We start from the raw sequence: 17,379 nt of genomic DNA on the forward strand, positions 1-17,379 counted from the left end.
TTAAAATTATGATATTTTAAAGGCTAAAATTATTACAAACAATGAAAAATGTGTACTTTGAGAATAATAATGTATAATTAAAATAATAATAAAAATTTAATTTTAGAAAAACCTAGATAATAAAATAATATTATCTTTAGTTTAAAATAAATATGAAATTGAATAATATATGATGATTTATTATAAAATTAATATGCACTTGTGTAGCAAAATAAAATAATGAAGTAGAACGAAAAAACTGAAAATTGAAAAACAAAAAAAAAAAAAAAATCTGACCAACCGGAAAAAGAAAAGAAAAGAAAAAGGAAAGCAATCAGACCAATAATACATTGGATAGAAAATGAAAACAATAATTTGGTTATTTCAGTTTTTGTACATGAGGTTGAATTTGTTTTTTGAAAACAATTCCTGTGAAAATGAAAATGACATACTGAACATATTTTTGGTAGAAAATGAAAACGGGGCCTTGAAAACGTTACTTAAACGGCCCCTGAGATTCTAACAGTGCCTCTTCCTATTTCTAGTATTGATGATCAGATGATTTGGGGCCCAAGTCCCTCTTGTGTATTTACTATTAAAAGTGCTTTTAGTTTACAGGTTCAAGATTCAGAACTCATCCGCAAAACCATATTCTTAAGAAAATGTGGAAGTTATATATTCCCCCCAAAGTTAAGTTGATTGCTTGTCTCCTTTTGAGAAAGAGACTTAATGTTAGAAGTCATCTAAATAGACTTTTGCCTCACATTAACCTGGATTGTCCTCTTTGTAATAATGCTCCTGAAACTATCGATTATTTGTTTCTTACTTGCTCTTTTGCTAATAATATTTGGAGTTGTGTAAATGATAATTTGCTAAAACCTCCTATTAGTATTGATCTTCTTACTTGGCTTGACATGTTGCCTACAACAAATTCTGTCCAGGGTCTTTGCCAGCTCTTCAAAGCTATTATGATATGTTGCACTTAAGCTCCTTATGCGATTCCATCAAGTTTGCACGTGTTTCGTGAAGCCAACTTCTTGGCAGATGCTCTTGCCAACCTTGGCCATAAGCTATCCCTTTCGTTCTTGTGGGAAGTTGGGTTGCCGTTACTTCATGCTCCTACTTTCTTTTTTGATCTTCTGGGGCCTTTGTATCCAAGAAATTTTGCTTTGTAATTTTCCTTTCCGCATAAAAAAAAAATATGTTGAAGAAATCAATACTAATCTATAAAAAAAACCATCAAAGCCTGTAATAAATTTATTTTCTTTTTTAGCAGATTATAAATTTATATACAAATCCATGAAAATATGTTATATAAGTCTATCCCAAAGTCGAGGGTTTATTAAATTTAGGTTTTAATCAAAAAAAATTTTCACTTTTGAAAAAAGCAAAATTTTTTTCAAAAAAGACAGAAAAACCTCTCATCTTTCAAACCAAACACGTACAAATATAAAGGATTCCTTAAAAAATCCAAAATTAAATAAAGACAATTTTGTCTTTTATGACTTCTTTTAAAAAATTTCTCCTCCTTTAGCTTTTTCCAAAGTCCCCCATCCTTTATTATTTTTTTTTTTTGGGTTGGGGCAAATGTCGATTGAATACACCAGTAAACATAAATGAAAACACAAAATTTAATAAAAGAAAAAGAAAAGTAAACCCCACCTCCTCCTCTCTCACTCCCCTCTGTGCCACCCACAACCTCCACCGAGACCTTACCCGTTACCGTCAAATTCACCAGCCTCAGCCGACCCCACCCCTACCTCCTCCTCCTCCTCTCTCTCTCTCTCTCTCTCTCTCTCTCATTTAGTTTCTCTCTCTATTTCCGCCCAAACACCCCGACCCAAATCTACCTCTGCTAAACCCACTCTCTCAGCTCTCTCATTCGATCCCAAAACCCAAATACCGTCAAAAACCCAAACGCCCAGACCCGAATCGTCATCTCTCTTGAAACAAGGCAAAGTCTTTTCCTTGGTTGAATTTTTCGTGTGGGTTTGATTTCTAGAATGGTTTTATATCTACATGCATGTCAAAAGTATGAGTCAGTGATAGTGATAATATTTCTAACATGTTATTCCTCGGCTCTTGCACTTTATAGGTTGCGTAAAATTGGAGGCAGAAACAGAGAGGTTTGCTGCCGCATTGTAGCTTAAGCTAATCTTCAGACATGGTAAGCCAAACTTCAGACACTTTATAGTTTCCGGAAACAATGCTCTTTCTTCTTGGGAAATTGCGGGAAAAGATATATTTTCTAGGGTTTTAAGTTTTAATTGTTTGATTCTTCGTACCCTATATAAGTTGATGATGAAATCTTGAAATTGGGGTTTTGGGTTTGTTTGTTTGTTTGTTTTTTGGATGAATAAAGTCACAGGCAGATATTAGGAAGTGGTTTATGAAGTCGCACGACAAGGGCAATGGCAAGAAACCTGCGCCGACTACTTCACAGACTCCTTCTACAGCTAAGGAAGAGCCTAAAGAACCAGTGAGTTTTCGGTTTGGTTTGGTGACAAACTAAGATTTTGTTGCATTTGCTTGGTTGTGTCTGTAAAAGTCAGACATATTGTTTTTAGCATCCATGGTTTGGATAAACTAACAGCTACTTGATGCAGGTCTGATTGGGTTTAAATGGTTTTAGAGACATTAATTTGTGTTATTTGCTTGTAAACAACAATATGATTAGTAAACTGTATGTTCTTTTTTAAAACAAAAAAGTAGAATGATTTTTCCATTACGTGGTTTTAACAGAATTGATATACAAACATTGTACTGAATATAATGATAAGAAAAGGAGGCTTGTTTTCTTAATCATGTTATGTATTTTGTTCCTGTAGTAATCAAGGAAACTATGAAAGTCTAATCAGAATCTCAAACCAAAACGTAAATTCCACAGAAAGAACACCACCCCCTCCCAAGTTGGCTAGTCCACACAGGAGCATGGGAATTTCAAAACTTTATTTGTCATAATAAACTTTCCCATTTGTTTTCTTGTGTGCTTTTATCTGTGATAAACCAGGTGCATGGAGGTCAAGAGAATCCAGGCAGGAGGAAAACTAGCAAGTATTTTACCACAGATAAGCCAAAAGCTGAAAAAGAAACTGAAGTTCCAGCCAAAAGAAAGACTCACAAGGAGCCTGATGAATCCGTGAAACCCTCACCTGCAAAAAAAGTTTACAAAGTTGTCGATGATGACGATGATTTTGTCTTACCTCATTCAAAGAAGAACTCAGTTGATGCGACTCCTAGTAAGAAATTGAAGAGTGCATCTGGCGTGGGAGTCCCACAGAAACTTACGGCTATTGATGAAGGTGGTGATGATGACGTCAAGGATGCTGAATCTCCTCACAAGCCTGGTGGTAGGGGTCGTGGCGGAAGAGGTACTTCGGCAGGACCAGCTGGTGGAAGAGGCAGGGGTGCTGGACGAGGTGGATTTATGAATTTCGGAGATAGAAAAGATCCTCCACACAAAGGAGAAAAGGTTTAGTGTTTTGGAATGCCTGGAATTGATTGTCGAAATGATCGTATTATTCTTGATGTTAACCATTAGTCCCTGTTTGCGTGTCTCAGGAAGTTCCTGAAGGTGCTCCAGATTGTTTAGCTGGTTTAACTTTTGTAATTAGTGGTACACTTGACAGGTATTTGTTTGTTTGACTTTCACAAGCTTGTTTGTACATTTGGTTGTAGATTTAAAATCCCTTGCACATACCTTCTTGGCAATCAGCAACCCGATTTTTCTAGGAAGCTATTACATATAATGGCTTCATTGTCAGGATTGTGTTGATATTATTGTTTCAATTACGATGTTTGTCTGGTTGCATTAATTAATTTGATTATGTCTTCTTTCCTTGCTTTATTGGTAGAGTTTAATATATCTTTCAGCATAAGATTGAAGTTTAAAATTTTACCATACTTACAGTTTGGAAAGAGAGGAAGCAGAGGATTTGATAAAACGTCATGGCGGTCGTATTACTGGATCTGTCAGCAAGAAAACGGTTACTTCATGTTTCTATCTTGTAATTTCTTGTATTTTGATACCACTGCTGGCATGTGATTAACATAGTCTGTTTGCAGAACTATCTTTTATGTGATGAAGATATTGAGGGAAGGAAATCCTCTAAAGCCAAAGAACTTGGGTTTGTTATCTTGGACCAAACTAGATGCAATTTCATATTACTTCTGCTTCCTTTATTTATCATCTAAGTTTTAATTGTATTCTGTAGTACTGCTTTTCTCACCGAGGATGGACTGTTTGATATGATTCGGGCATCTATCCGTGCTAAAGTACCTGTGCAAGAGGCAAAGAAATCTGTGGATGATGCGGCAGCAGCATCTTTGCCCAAGAAAAGTCCTAATAAAGTAGCATCAAAGAGTATGTTGCAGTTAACTAAGTAGTTTTGGTCTATCATTCTTATGGCAGATTCATAATTTAGTTTTTGGTTTGACTGGGTTTATGTGTGTGGGCCATGCTTAATTGCATATCACATAGTTTGTTGCGTGTGGGCATTCTTGCTTTTCATTTTGCTTTAAGTTTTTGTCTGTCTAACTCTGTAATTTCTTATGTGGATTTACTGTGTTTTTACATTGACCTCTTTATTCATATAGGCACTTGAATTATGTATATGTTTACTTGCTCTCTCTCTCTCTCTCTCTCTCGTTGTGTCCAATTATGTGTTGTTATGCAGTGTAGTGTTTATGCATATTGTCACACAGCTAGATACATAAAAACATTTATAGATAATTCATATATATATATATATTTATTTATTTGTACATAACTTTTTCTTTACTAAGCAATAACGTTCTTGAGGCAATCTGCTCAAAGACAATGAAGAAAGTACCTTACCCTCCGTTTGGATGAATGAATTGAAAATTGCACAGAATTCTTAAATGACGGAATTTATATCTCCATCGTTTAAATTTCTGGCAGTTGATGATTTCAGTGTTTGGATTTATGTATGTCGAATTTTGTAAATGACAAATTATAGAGGAAACGAAAACCTGTTCAATAGAAATTGCGAAATGACGCCTCTTTTAGCAGAAATTAAACTCGGGAATCTTGATACCCAATTTCCATGATTTTTTCCGCGTGTCATTTAATAAGTTCCGTGCTTAAGTTGCCAAACAATGAAAATATCAATTTCTCCTCTTCAATTCCCGACTTTTAGCTAAATCCTGAGTTATTTTCCTCCATCCAAACGGAGGAAAAATGGAAATGAGATTTCGAAGATATTAATGTAGCATTGGGTACTGTACAGTTCTGCAGGCAAATAATCATCATATGTTTTTGTACTGTCCCCTCCCTTCACAAATCTGGAGCAAACAAGTTGTCTTGTAGTTTGGTTTGGGTGATTGGAAGGAACTGTGATTATCTGCTCTCAGATGTTATCAATATGATTATCTTATATTCTCCTTCATCTTTTTATTTTTAAGTGTAGCCATATATCCAAAAAAAATTTACTCTCAATTTTACTTTTGAAGGAATAATACTTAGATTTTTTTGTAAAAAAAAAAATGTTGCACATTGTTATGTTTTAACTAAATGATCAAAGTCAACTTTGTGGTGATTCTTCTTCTTCTTCTTAACCCCTTCGCATATTTCTTTACCTTCAAAAGTGTGTGTATATATATATATATATATATATATATATATCTCTCTCTCTCTCTCTCTCTCTCTATCTGCCCATCTTGTATCATGTGTATAGTATTTTGCATTGATGGTGCCTATGCCCTGGAGGGCACAAGTAAACTTTCTTGTTATATGGAGTTTGGATGCTTTTCCTAGCAGGTTAATATAGTAGTTGCATCTTATTTGAAGAATACAAAGTAGTTGCATGGTTATTGAAGTTTTCTTATAAAATACACATGTACTGTTCCAGAGGATTGTGCTGGAAGCTCCTTGGCATCAAGTGTATCCCACAAACAATTGGAGTCAGATGCTTCCCATGCTAGGCGTAAGAAGCAAACTACTGAGCATTCTGCCTCTACTTGGACAGAAAAATATAAGCCAAAGGTTCCAAATGACATTATCGGGAATCAGTCACTGGTATGCCTGTTAATTATTGCTTTACCACCATTCCATCTGCTGTTGAATTGTTGTCTGTACATGCATCTATCTAGAAGCCATTGTAAGTTTGTTATTCTGATAAAATTTATGTAATGTCTACTATGCAGGTAAAGCAGCTTCATGATTGGTTGGCACATTGGCATGAGCAATTTCTTGATACTGGAAATAAGAAAAAAGGCAAAAACCCAACCAATTCTGGTGCCAAAAAGGCTGTACTATTAAGTGGAACGCCTGGTATAGGGAAAACGACGTCCGCTAAGTTAGTCAGTCAGATGCTTGGTTTCCAGACAATTGAGGTGTCAATACTTATACCAAATTTGCATAACTATGGAATAATTTGAATGTTGCTGAGTTATGTTACTCAATGCAAATGCCTGCATATTGTTTAGGTAAATGCTAGTGACAGTCGTGGGAAAGCTGATTCCAAGATTGAAAAGGGAATTGGTGGAAGCAACGCAAATTCTATTAAAGAGCTTGTCAGCAACAAGGCCCTGAGCATGGATGGGTTGGTTTTACACACTTTCTCTATATAATGTATATTTTTTGGGGTCATTTATGCATAGGATGTGCCTGAAGGAATTTATTTTCTCTAGTTAATTCTGAGTTAAATTTGCAGATTGAAGCATCCCAAAACTGTGCTAATTATGGATGAGGTTGATGGGATGTCTGCTGGAGATCGGGGAGGAGTTGCTGATCTTATTGCTAGCATAAAGATTTCTAAAATTCCTGTTATCTGCATTTGTAATGATCGTTACAGTCAGAAACTGAAAAGTCTTGTGAACTACTGTTTACTTCTCAGCTTTCGGAAACCTACTAAACAACAGGTCCCCCCCTACCTCCCTAACAGTAAATTTTTGGTATTTTGATATATTTTAGTATTTTAAAGAATTTGTTCTTAGATGTTACTTGAGTGCATTCTTTCTAGTAATTACTTGCAAGTTGCCAAACCATGCTACTAATTGGTTCTTATTAATGTTGGCAATGTTTAAAAAGTTTGGACTGCTGTCATTGAATGGTTTTTTTAATTTTTTTTATTTGGCTTGCTATATTGATTGAAAGTGTGCACTGCGACATGTGTGTGCGCACTCGGACACACAAACTGACAGATGTGATGAAAATTAAATTGTTTATGCTGGTTGTGATGCATAATAAACTTTTTTTGTTAATTAAGCCAATGACTAATGTATTTTAAAGGATTCCACAACATGCTCCTATATCTGTAATGTTATAATTTTTGTTGCTTTATGATGTTGGGTGCCACAAAAACTTCTTTGGCACGAGAGATATTTTTTGATCATTAAACAAGTGGTTTAATAGGTTATTTTTGTCGACCTAGAACTGAAAGATTAATTTTCGACAATAAAAGTGTCTTTGTTCCATTCATTGGCATTTTGGTAGTGAATATTTACCAAGGTTGACAAAAAACATTTTGGTTATGCTGCAGACTTGTTTGTTTCGTTTGGTTTTGGATAGATAGCAATATCTGTTGTCTAACAACACGCTGGCATGTTTTTTCTCAAAGCCTCAGCTCTTATCCTTTCCAGCCTCGGGTTGTAGTACCTGAACTTGAACTATGTTATCTTCTAATTTGCAACCATAAGTCTGTAGTTCTCATACTCAATGAGTCCTTATGATTAATTGATTTTTTTAATAGCATCATTGTTTTTACCAATATCCTTTGAATTGTAATTTTTTTTAAGCAGTTAGAGAAAAGCATTAAAATGTGAAGGCGTGATTTGGTCCATAAGAAAGAACCAATTGATTTGTTATTGGATTTTATTTCTTTTGGACAGGGAAACAAGTTTGGCATTATTTTTCTGTAAGTTAGGATGTAAATAAGAAAGAACCAATTGATTTGTTATTGGATTTTATTTCTTTTGGACAGGGAAACAAGTTTGGCATTATTTTTCTGTAAGTTAGGATGTAAATATCTCTGGCAGCGATAAATGGGCAGCACTCAAACACTCACTTTTGACTTTATGTTTTTGAGGAAAATCTCATGTAGTGTGATGTTTAGCCAATTTAATGGAGGGAAAACCTTTTCGTTCCTGTATATAAAATACAGATATATGCTTCCCATGGCCTGTTGTGCATGCATGTGGGGCTGATGTAGTTGTGAAAATCTGCATTGGTGATTGCATATAGAAGTGCTTGTTTTTCTTCATGTGTGTATGGGCATGGATAGGAAATTTTATTTTTGTTCCTTTGTAATACAGTTAGAAATGACATTTCATGCTTTTTGACTCTTAAATTTGGCTTACCTTTGAATAAGGTTCGAATGATGTTTCTGCTAGGAAGCAGTTACTAACACTTTATATTGTGTTCATGGCGGTAGATGGCAAAGAGGTTGATGCAAATTGCAAATGCTGAAGGACTTAAAGTTAATGAGGTAAATATTGTGATGAAAGTCAAACTGTTTGGAGTTATCATGTACTATATTGCTACAGAAGCTTTGGACCCCACCAAATGTTGTAAATTATTATTTCTGGAAATATTTAGCGTGAGACAAATTCTATTGTTAAGCAAAATGGACTATATTGTAGAATTATATAATTTAATTTTCTTTTACCCCCTTTGTTAGGGCCTAGTTCAGTTTAGGTACTTGTTCTTATTGTGTTAAGTGCTAACCTTCGTAATTGTATTTTGTACTATGGTTTTACGTGTGATCAAGTATCTGGCTTATCTGGTTTCTGACATGTATTTAAAGGTTCTGTTTTTATCCCCATGTTGATTAATCTTCTTGTCATTTTCTCAGATTGCTCTTGAGGAACTCGCAGAAAAAGTTAATGGAGACATGCGAATGGCAGTTAACCAGTTGCAGTATATGAGCCTATCAATGTCTGTCATTAAATACGATGATGTAAGGCAGCGCTTATTAAGCAGTGCAAAGGATGAAGATATTTCACCATTCACAGCTGTTGACAAGTATGGCAGCAATATTTTCATTTTTGTCTCTGGTTTTCTGCATCTTGCTGTCTATTGATATGCGTGTCTTCTCTTATTTATTTCTATTTGCTGTACTTTGTTTCTTGATTGATTTATGCATTAAAATTCTTTAATATTTGAGGTTGCTGTTTCAACCATGACTTTAAGATTCTCACTTCTTTGCTGTCAATTATATGCTTTGTTTTTGTTTTTAATAAAAAACAAAATTTTATTGATAAACTTTGGAACAGTACAAAGATGCAGTGGAAAAAGCTATCCACTGAGAAAATGTAGAAATTAAGAAACTAACCCACCATCCACAAATCAGAAAAACTTAAGGTCTGAGCTCAATTCTTTTTTGATTTTGAGAAATGAAGTTTTTTCGGAATCTTAATGGAAAACATACAACGTAATACCGCAACGCACCATCTACTGTACAACAGGAATACATTAAAATTCATTGCATAAGCTTAAATAAGTACAGCCCTTCCAATTGGCAAAAATTCCAAAGGCGGTATTTCCCTGAATACAGAAGAAACCGGAGCTGATAATGATGCCCAAAACCATAACTTGTTCCGTAAAACCTCCACTTTCACGATGCCCAAAACCTTACAATATCTCATAAAACCTCTGTTTGCCTCCCCTCTATAACTTTTAAAGATCCTTTTGTTTCTCTCTAACCACACCACCCAAAATACAGGCATTACACCACAATCTGATGAAGTCTTTGCCTTCTTTCCTTCCCCAAAAGCGTCTTGTTTCCCTCATGTTAAATTTAACTTCTCAGAATCTTGTTACGGGTACTTTTTCCAGTCAGTGAAGGCTCTATTTGGCCTTCAGGAGTGTTGAGAGTATCCCACATCCAAGGATGGAAGCCTAGCTTAAGAGCTTTAAAGATCTTGGGCTTCTCCATCCTTTCCCATTTGGTTTTGGGTTGAATGCTTACATTCTAGTATGCGTCCATTACTATGTGTGTGATGCTGACTTGTCTTTTTGTCCTGCAGGCTGTTTGGTTTTAATGCAGGAAAGTTGCGGATGGATGAGCGTGTTGACCTGAGCATGAGTGATCCTGATCTAGTCCCTCTTCTTATACAGGTGCGTACTTTGCTAGCGCAGCTGTTTTTGGCTGACATATTCTGAATAAAAAATGATATAACAAACGGTGAGATATTTTAATCTGCTGAGTTTCACTATCGAATACTACTGCCAGAAGAAGACTTGCAGTGCTTAGTGTTAAGAGGCTGCATGGATGATAACCTATTCAGCAGTTTCTGTTTCATGTCACTGGTTAAACTAATAATTATCATATACGTTTGTAGTAACAATAACATCAGGAGTGCTGGTTAATTATAAACATATTACTGCACGAAGCATTATCTTGGAATGCTTTTCAGTTGAAAATGATATTAATGCGAGTAGAATTTTTAAGGGACACTTAACTTAGTAGGAGCATATTCCTAAAAGATACTTTTTCGACGTTTCCTTTGATGTCTTATTTCACTAATCAGAACTCATGAACAATTTTTATTTTTTTATTTTTTTACAAGTAAAAGAAATTTACTAAAGCGAACAGGTGATGGGTGGTATACACCTTAACAAATGATTCCAATGCTCACATACTGAACTGTTCTAGCTATCATTACAGCTCTTCAGACAAATTTCTAATACTATGTGAGAACTTGAACTTGCATCGATATGAAGAACTGTTTTAACATTTGTATCATGACTCTGGCCAAAAAAGAAAGAGCAACATTTGTATCATGAGATTAATGTGGAATATTCTTGTAATTTGGTATGATAACAATGAAGTAGGAAGAAAGGATAAAAAAAATGTATATTCTAAGCTATCAGTCTCTTTCTCTCTCCCCCTTCTCTGTAGATATAATATATATATATATATGTATCAATATTCAAGTCAAGAAAGAGTTTAAAGGAAGCTTAGTGTGTTCTTACTCACCACACTCTCCTCCAGTTTTTAAATATGTGCTATTTGACTTAAGATCTTAGTGCGGCTAGTACCCATACGAATGACTAGATATTTTATTTTGCTTCATTTTCTTTTGATCACTTTCATTCTTCATGGACTTAGATGTAAACTTACATTTATTCAAACATGGACACTTACGCTGTCAAATTTTAACCTTATTCTTTTTCCAAATGATGATATTTGTAGTGAAATGTTTAAATATTCTCGTATATTAAGCTTATTATGCAATTTCTGGCAGGAAAATTATATTAACTATAGGCCAAGTTCGGCTGTCAAGGATGATAGTGGGATAAAACGTATGAACTTGATTGCCCGTGCCGCTGAGTCTATTGGCAATGGGGATATTTTCAATGTACAGATTAGAAAATATCGGCAATGGCAGCTTTCCCAAAGTGCTTGTCTTTCATCCTCTATTTTTCCGTATGTTTCTTAACATCAGCTATGGAAGTCGAAATAATATCTTTATGAGTGTATTCATAATTTCTAGTTTGTGGTATCATTTTTATACTCATTTTTTGTTATAATCAGTGCTGCATTGTTGCGTGGGCAAAGAGAGACACTTGAGCAGGTAATGAATTTCTATTACATGCAAGCTTATAAATTCCAAAAGTGTAACTGATGCTCTCTGTGGCCTTGGAAAATGTATTGATTCTGTGTGCTCTAGTGATTCACATTTATTGCCCCCATTGATTTTCTTTTTCCTTTTTTTTATGTTATGCCAGAGGTATACGCCATATTTGGGATATTATGTGATTGACTTATGCTAGTGTAGACTATTGTAAAAAAGTTCTGCTGGTTTCTTTGAGAGTGAAACCTGTGCTAGTTTCATCTTTAGTGGGCTGATCATTGTTTATGAAGGTAGGTTGTTTTGTGGTGGAGCAGAACTTATTTCTTGAAAGTTTAACGAGGAAATTTATTGAAAAATGTGCTAAGGAGCTGCGTTTAACAAAGTAATGTACTAGAGATTACAGCCTCTGTTTATGGTGACTATTCAATCAAACGATTAATTAAAGGATTAGAAAAACAAAAGATTAATTCCACAGGGCTAGCTCAAGAAATTTGCTCCCATTTCCAATCCCTGTCTAAGTGTAGCATTAATCAATCACTTAGGAGCTGCTCTAAGAACAGCTTGGTTATGCTCATGCCAGCTTGGGTCATTGCATGCAGTCAAGGGAGTCTGACCTCTGCTACACTGAAAAATATAATTGAGGAACATAACTCTCGAGGAAAGCAAAATGCAAGGTTATTTGACCCTTGCTCTGGACTAGCAGGTTGGATCGACATAGAAACTGTCTAGCTGGTCCCTCTTCAGCTAGTCTCACTTCTTGTAATAACTCTCTTTAATTTTGTGTTTGTCACTTTAGTAAATGAATGAACCTTTACTTTCAGTAGATTTTCACATGGTTATGCCACTGTAATTTCTCATGAATTTTTTGAAAATCTTTCAAATGCCTGACAATATAACTGGTTTTTCTTTATAATCATAAATTCCTCTTTGTTCTCATTGGACCACTGGTTCAACTGAATTGTCCCTTTTCTTCATTTTATAGAGTTGGGTTTGATTCCTATTAAAGAGGACTTACACATTTGTGGTACTTGGAAAATTCAGTTTTTGGGTTTTATACCTTCCAAATGTTGTGAAATGTACGTGTTATATATGCATTGAGGTGTATGCTTATTGTCACAAGTTGGCCTTCTTTTGCAGGGAGAAAGGAATTTTAATAGATTTGGAGGGTGGCTGGGAAAGAACTCAACACTTGGAAAAAATTTGAGGCTCTTGGAAGATTTGCATGTCCATCTTCTTGCTTCTCGTGAATCTAGTTCGGGGAGGTAGTCTCTGTTCTACGTTTGAACTTCTGGTCACTAACCTAATGCATTTGTCTTTGAGTTTTGCAATGGCTTATGCCAACATATAAACGTTGTTGACTTGTATAAGGACTGAAATTAATTTACAACCAATGATGTTTTTAAGGGTAAATATCTCCTTAGAACCTTAGGCCCTTTTGTAAACTTTTATTTTCTTATCTGCACATTACCAGTGTCTCCTAGGAAAGAAACTTAACTTTTTTATATTTATTTTGGAGCCTAATGGTTGTCTTAAAATTTCCCTTCTGTTTTTTGTCCTACTGTTCCTTGCCTTTTAGCTTGAAAATTTTAGAAATTGCCATGTGCAATCTCTGGATTACTTTTGATATAATATATTGGATTAGTAAATGTTTATCATATAGTTTATATAAGGTTTTTATTAGTAAATATGTGTTCATTTCAAAGCAATAGGGTGGAAGCACAAAAACTATGTTCACTCAATGGTGTTCTTAGGATGCTGATTTACTTAGCTTCGTAGATTCTTTGATCATAAGGTTCAGATATGTAAGGCAAAATGTTTTTCTTGGGGTATCCTCTGTTTGACTAACTAGATAGAGTCTAAAAGCTAGTATCCTCTGTTCTAGTCTCTTTGTGTTCTGTTCTCTTTACTGCAAATGCAGTTTTAATCTCATCATAGTCTGCTTCATTTCTTTGCTGGTGCTATTGGAAAGAGTTCGTTTGTCTGGAGGGAGAGATGGTATGAGGCGTTGGGAGTTGGCATCTTCAGGATAGTTCTCTTGAAAATCTGTTTTTAGAAATTTAATTGATAGATCTGATCGGTCAGTTTTTGCTCCAGCTGAGGTGATATGTGAAGCAAAGGTTTTGGGTTGGCTTGTGGTTCACAAGAGGGTGAGCACGTGTGGCTTGCTTCAGAATAAGAGACCTAATTGCTGCCTTTCTCCAAGTTGGTGTAAAATGAAAGGAAGATGCAGATTGTTTGTTTGTCCATTGTCCCGTAGCTTTAAACTTGTGGTGACTATTCAAGGAGGCTGGAGTGAGTAGGGTAATTCCACAAGGGTGCCATTCATTGCTTAGTGAAAGTCTTGCTGCTTTCGGTGGAGGAAAGAAGGCTAGAGTGTTATGGGGTTGTTGCAGGAGGGCTATCTTGAGGATTTTTGACAATAAATGAGGGATGGGGGTAGAAGCGCTGTGGGAGAGGGTGAGGATTTTGTCGTCCATTTGGGCTTCAGTTACATCCGAATTCAGGGATCTTAATTTCTCTTCTTAATTTGCTAAATTGGGAAGTATCCATAGCATAATGTGTTTGTTGTAGGTTCCGTTGTTTTCACTTGTATCAGTTCTTTGTTTTTGATAGACTCCTTGTTCACCACTTCTTGTGTCTATTTCATTATCTTTTCAAAAAATTGTCCTATTTTGTCCCCCTTGAAAGGATCTAAGTTTCTTATGCTGTAAATTATTCAGGGAAACCCTGCGAGTTGAATACCTTTCTCTTCTTCTGAAACGATTGACTGTGCCACTCCGTGAACTTCCTAAGGTTGGAAACAATCAATTTTTGGTTGCGTATGAATCTTTATATCAATAACAAAAGATGTAAAATAGTTGGGTTGAAGATCAGTTGTAAATCCATCTTCTGTGTTTTAAAAAATTACCAGGATGAAGCTGTACACAAAGTTGTGGATTTCATGAATACTTACTCCATTAGTCAGGATGACTTTGATACTATTGTGGAGTTATCCAAATTTCAGGTAACCCCACCTAACTTGGTGCAGCTTTGCTACTGTTCTAAAGTTGTTCATGTTTTCTCATCGATACCTTACGTATCAGGGGCACCCAAATCCTCTAGATGGGATTCAACCAGCTGTAAAGGCAGCGCTGACAAAAGCTTACAAAGAAGGCAGCAAAACAAGGATGGTGCGAGCTGCAGATTTTGTCACTTTACCTGGAATGAAGAAGGCTCCTAAGAAGCGGATTGCTGCTATTTTAGAACCATCTGTTGATGTAATTGGAGAGAACAATGATGATACTTTGGTTGAGAGTGAAGAAGAAAATTCGTCAGATACAGAGGACTTGGGTAAGTTTTTGTCTGTAATCATATTGTTGCTGTTTTCTTATATGTTTTTCTCTGTCATCAGATTTTTGCTGTTTTGTTAGATAATTGCAGATAGTGCATTTTGATAGGACTGCTTTAGTTTTAGGAAATTTTTCACAAATGGCAATCTCGCTCTGAATAATGCAGTTTGTGAAAAGGTGGCGCCTTTCAGGAACAGTAAGCTGTATAATTATTATTATGCGAAATAAAGATGGCATACGGTAACATGCTGCACTCCATAAAATAAATGGAGGGAATGTTCCATACTGTCTGGGAACATCGTTTTGATTCTGAAAATTGTAAAAAGAAAAGGAAATGCCGGGAACGTGTTTGGAAATGTTCTTTCATGAACTGTTCGATGATATATTATTTTTTCTGAGCGTCCATCTCCGGGGAATATTGAAATGATGCCGCTTTTTGCTCTTTGTTTTTGTTCAAGAAACCTGACACCACTAAAAATTGTTTGTTTTAAAATTAATGCAATTTTTTTATGATATGGCCAACAGAAACTTGGCGATGAATTTCATTATGGTAGGATTGTAATGGGAAGAAAAAACTATGCAAACTAGAATGCTTCTAGACTCTTTAACTATTCTGGTTGACTGCGACTTATTGGTGTTCACTTAGTGATTGTTCTTTTCACACTTTTTTCAGAAGGTTCTGCGGCTGGTGAGAAGCTGCAACAGGAACTTCAAAGTTTAAATACAAAAGGTAGTTGTTAGCCACATGGACTCACACACGCCCATGTTCATGTCATTTAGGTGCACTTTATTTCTGAATGCATGTTTTACTTGTGCCTCATACTATGTAGGAGTGCATGTACAATTCGATTTGAAGGGTGCAACAAATTCAAGTGCAAAGAAGACACCAACGGGCAGGGGTAGAGGTGGTTCATCTGCCGCAGCTGAGAAAAAAGGAGGCCGAGGTTCAGGGGCTGGTGGAAAGAGAAAGAGATGAAGGGAGGTGAAAGAAGAGACGTCGACTTTCCTTTTTCCTGTATTTGGCACGTTTTATAAGAAAATGTAAATAGATTTTTCCTCCACACATAAACATTTTTGGTAGGTCACTTGGCGAGGAATGGTAGGTCTTCGGTTGTGTTGGTTTACGAGGTTACTGTTGGTGCTATTGAATTTAACTCCAAGATTCATCTTTTTGCCTTTAGTAGCGTTTTATTTTCATCAATGCACTAGATAATGGTTTTAGTAAGATTAACTTGTGTTAACGGTGCTTTGTTCATTCATTCATATAGTGCGTCAGGTGACAATTCTCATTGAGTAATCTGAGAACCAGAGCTTCTACAAAATCACTTGCCATAAATAACAAGTTCATAAAATATGTTTGTCTTTTTCTAATCTCACCATGAGAAATATTAATTAATCTGCCTTAACAAAAGTAATGCTAAGTATTGGTTTGTATTAAGCTTCGTTGGTTAATACAATGTTTTAAATTTAAATTTGCTGGTTGTTAATCTTAACTAAAGATTAACAACCAGCAAATTTAAATTAAACCCATCAAAGCTCATCACGGTGATCAAAGCCTAAACCCTAAACCCTAAACCCTAATATTTAGGGAGGGGAGTGTTTTTTCACACATAAATGCCGAGTTTGAACATGAGATTATTGGTCTGCAAATTAAGATACTTTTTCACTAGTCTCCGAGTCAAGTCATGCTCAAAGAATACTAATAGGGGATTTTTCTTTCATGCGTTTTATAGATGTCAAACTTTGTTCAGCTGATAAAAGTAAAACATCAAAGCTCATCACGGTGATCGAAAACCAGATGCATCTAAATTGCAAGGCATGCCTTTCTCTTTGTGGTAGTATAATGAGCATCCCTCTCATACCCTCCATAATAATCCTAAGCATTAATGTTGTAAATTAGATAAAGAGTGCTGCTAAACAAACCCTAAAATTAATTGAGTACATCCTATAATCTAAGTGCACCTTAACATTTAAATCAAAATGTAAAATTAACTAAGTACACCCTAGTTGACTACCAAAAATACCCCTGGCACACCCTTATACACTCTATCACACAACACCCTAACCAATCCTAAGCCAGGTTTCTCTTTTTACATGAATTTGTGCTCTATTTTCCGATTTTGGGTTTGCACTACTTTTGAGAGAAATTGGTAAGGACTGGATTTGTGCATGAATGAAATTTTGTGTTGATTTGTCAAATTGCGTTGGCTCATCCAAAATTTCAACTGCAGCTGTGGTTAAAGATGGGAGCTGGTCGATTGAGAAGCCAACACTTCAGAACATGAACAAGCAAGGTGAGCAAGATTGCTTCAGTTTTAACATCACAATAACTGAAGGGGTCCTTTGTAGCAGTGTTTACCTGAATGGTGTACATATTGATGATGGTTGTCATGTCGACAATTGAAACTAGTGTAACACCCCATGATACAACAAGTGGAATGCTAACCAAGATATCTGAATCCGATTGTGAAACTCGGAATTGATTTAAAAATTGTAAATAGTTGAGGGCCTTGAGTGGAGAATTGAAAGGCAA

The 17,379-nt window shown here is 35.6% G+C and overlaps 1 protein-coding gene across 2 annotated transcripts; it reads left to right on the forward strand.

Annotated features, from left to right (window-relative positions):
• Positions 1–1,609: 1,609 nt before the first annotated feature.
• LOC117636815 (replication factor C subunit 1) lies at positions 1,610–16,085 on the forward strand. Of its 2 annotated transcripts, none has more exons than XM_034371493.1 (23): positions 1,610–1,933; positions 2,075–2,146; positions 2,342–2,458; positions 2,990–3,451; positions 3,541–3,608; positions 3,890–3,965; positions 4,045–4,106; positions 4,194–4,342; positions 5,850–6,016; positions 6,145–6,333; positions 6,427–6,542; positions 6,654–6,861; positions 8,373–8,426; positions 8,793–8,962; positions 9,967–10,057; positions 11,188–11,369; positions 11,478–11,517; positions 12,655–12,779; positions 14,238–14,310; positions 14,429–14,521; positions 14,601–14,847; positions 15,520–15,576; positions 15,677–16,085. In XM_034371493.1, the coding sequence occupies exons 2-23, from the start codon at positions 2,144–2,146 to the stop codon at positions 15,820–15,822; spliced, it is 2,895 nt and encodes a 964-aa protein (XP_034227384.1). In that variant the 5' UTR covers positions 1,610–1,933; positions 2,075–2,143; the 3' UTR covers positions 15,823–16,085. The 2 variants fall into 2 exon arrangements, with proteins under 2 accessions (XP_034227384.1, XP_034227385.1); XM_034371494.1 differs by having other exon boundaries at positions 5,853–6,016.
• The last annotated feature ends 1,294 nt before the right edge of the window (positions 16,086–17,379 follow it).

Source organism: Prunus dulcis, chromosome 8 (assembly GCF_902201215.1).
Source record: "Prunus dulcis chromosome 8, ALMONDv2, whole genome shotgun sequence".
Classification (NCBI taxonomy): domain Eukaryota; kingdom Viridiplantae; phylum Streptophyta; class Magnoliopsida; order Rosales; family Rosaceae; genus Prunus; species Prunus dulcis.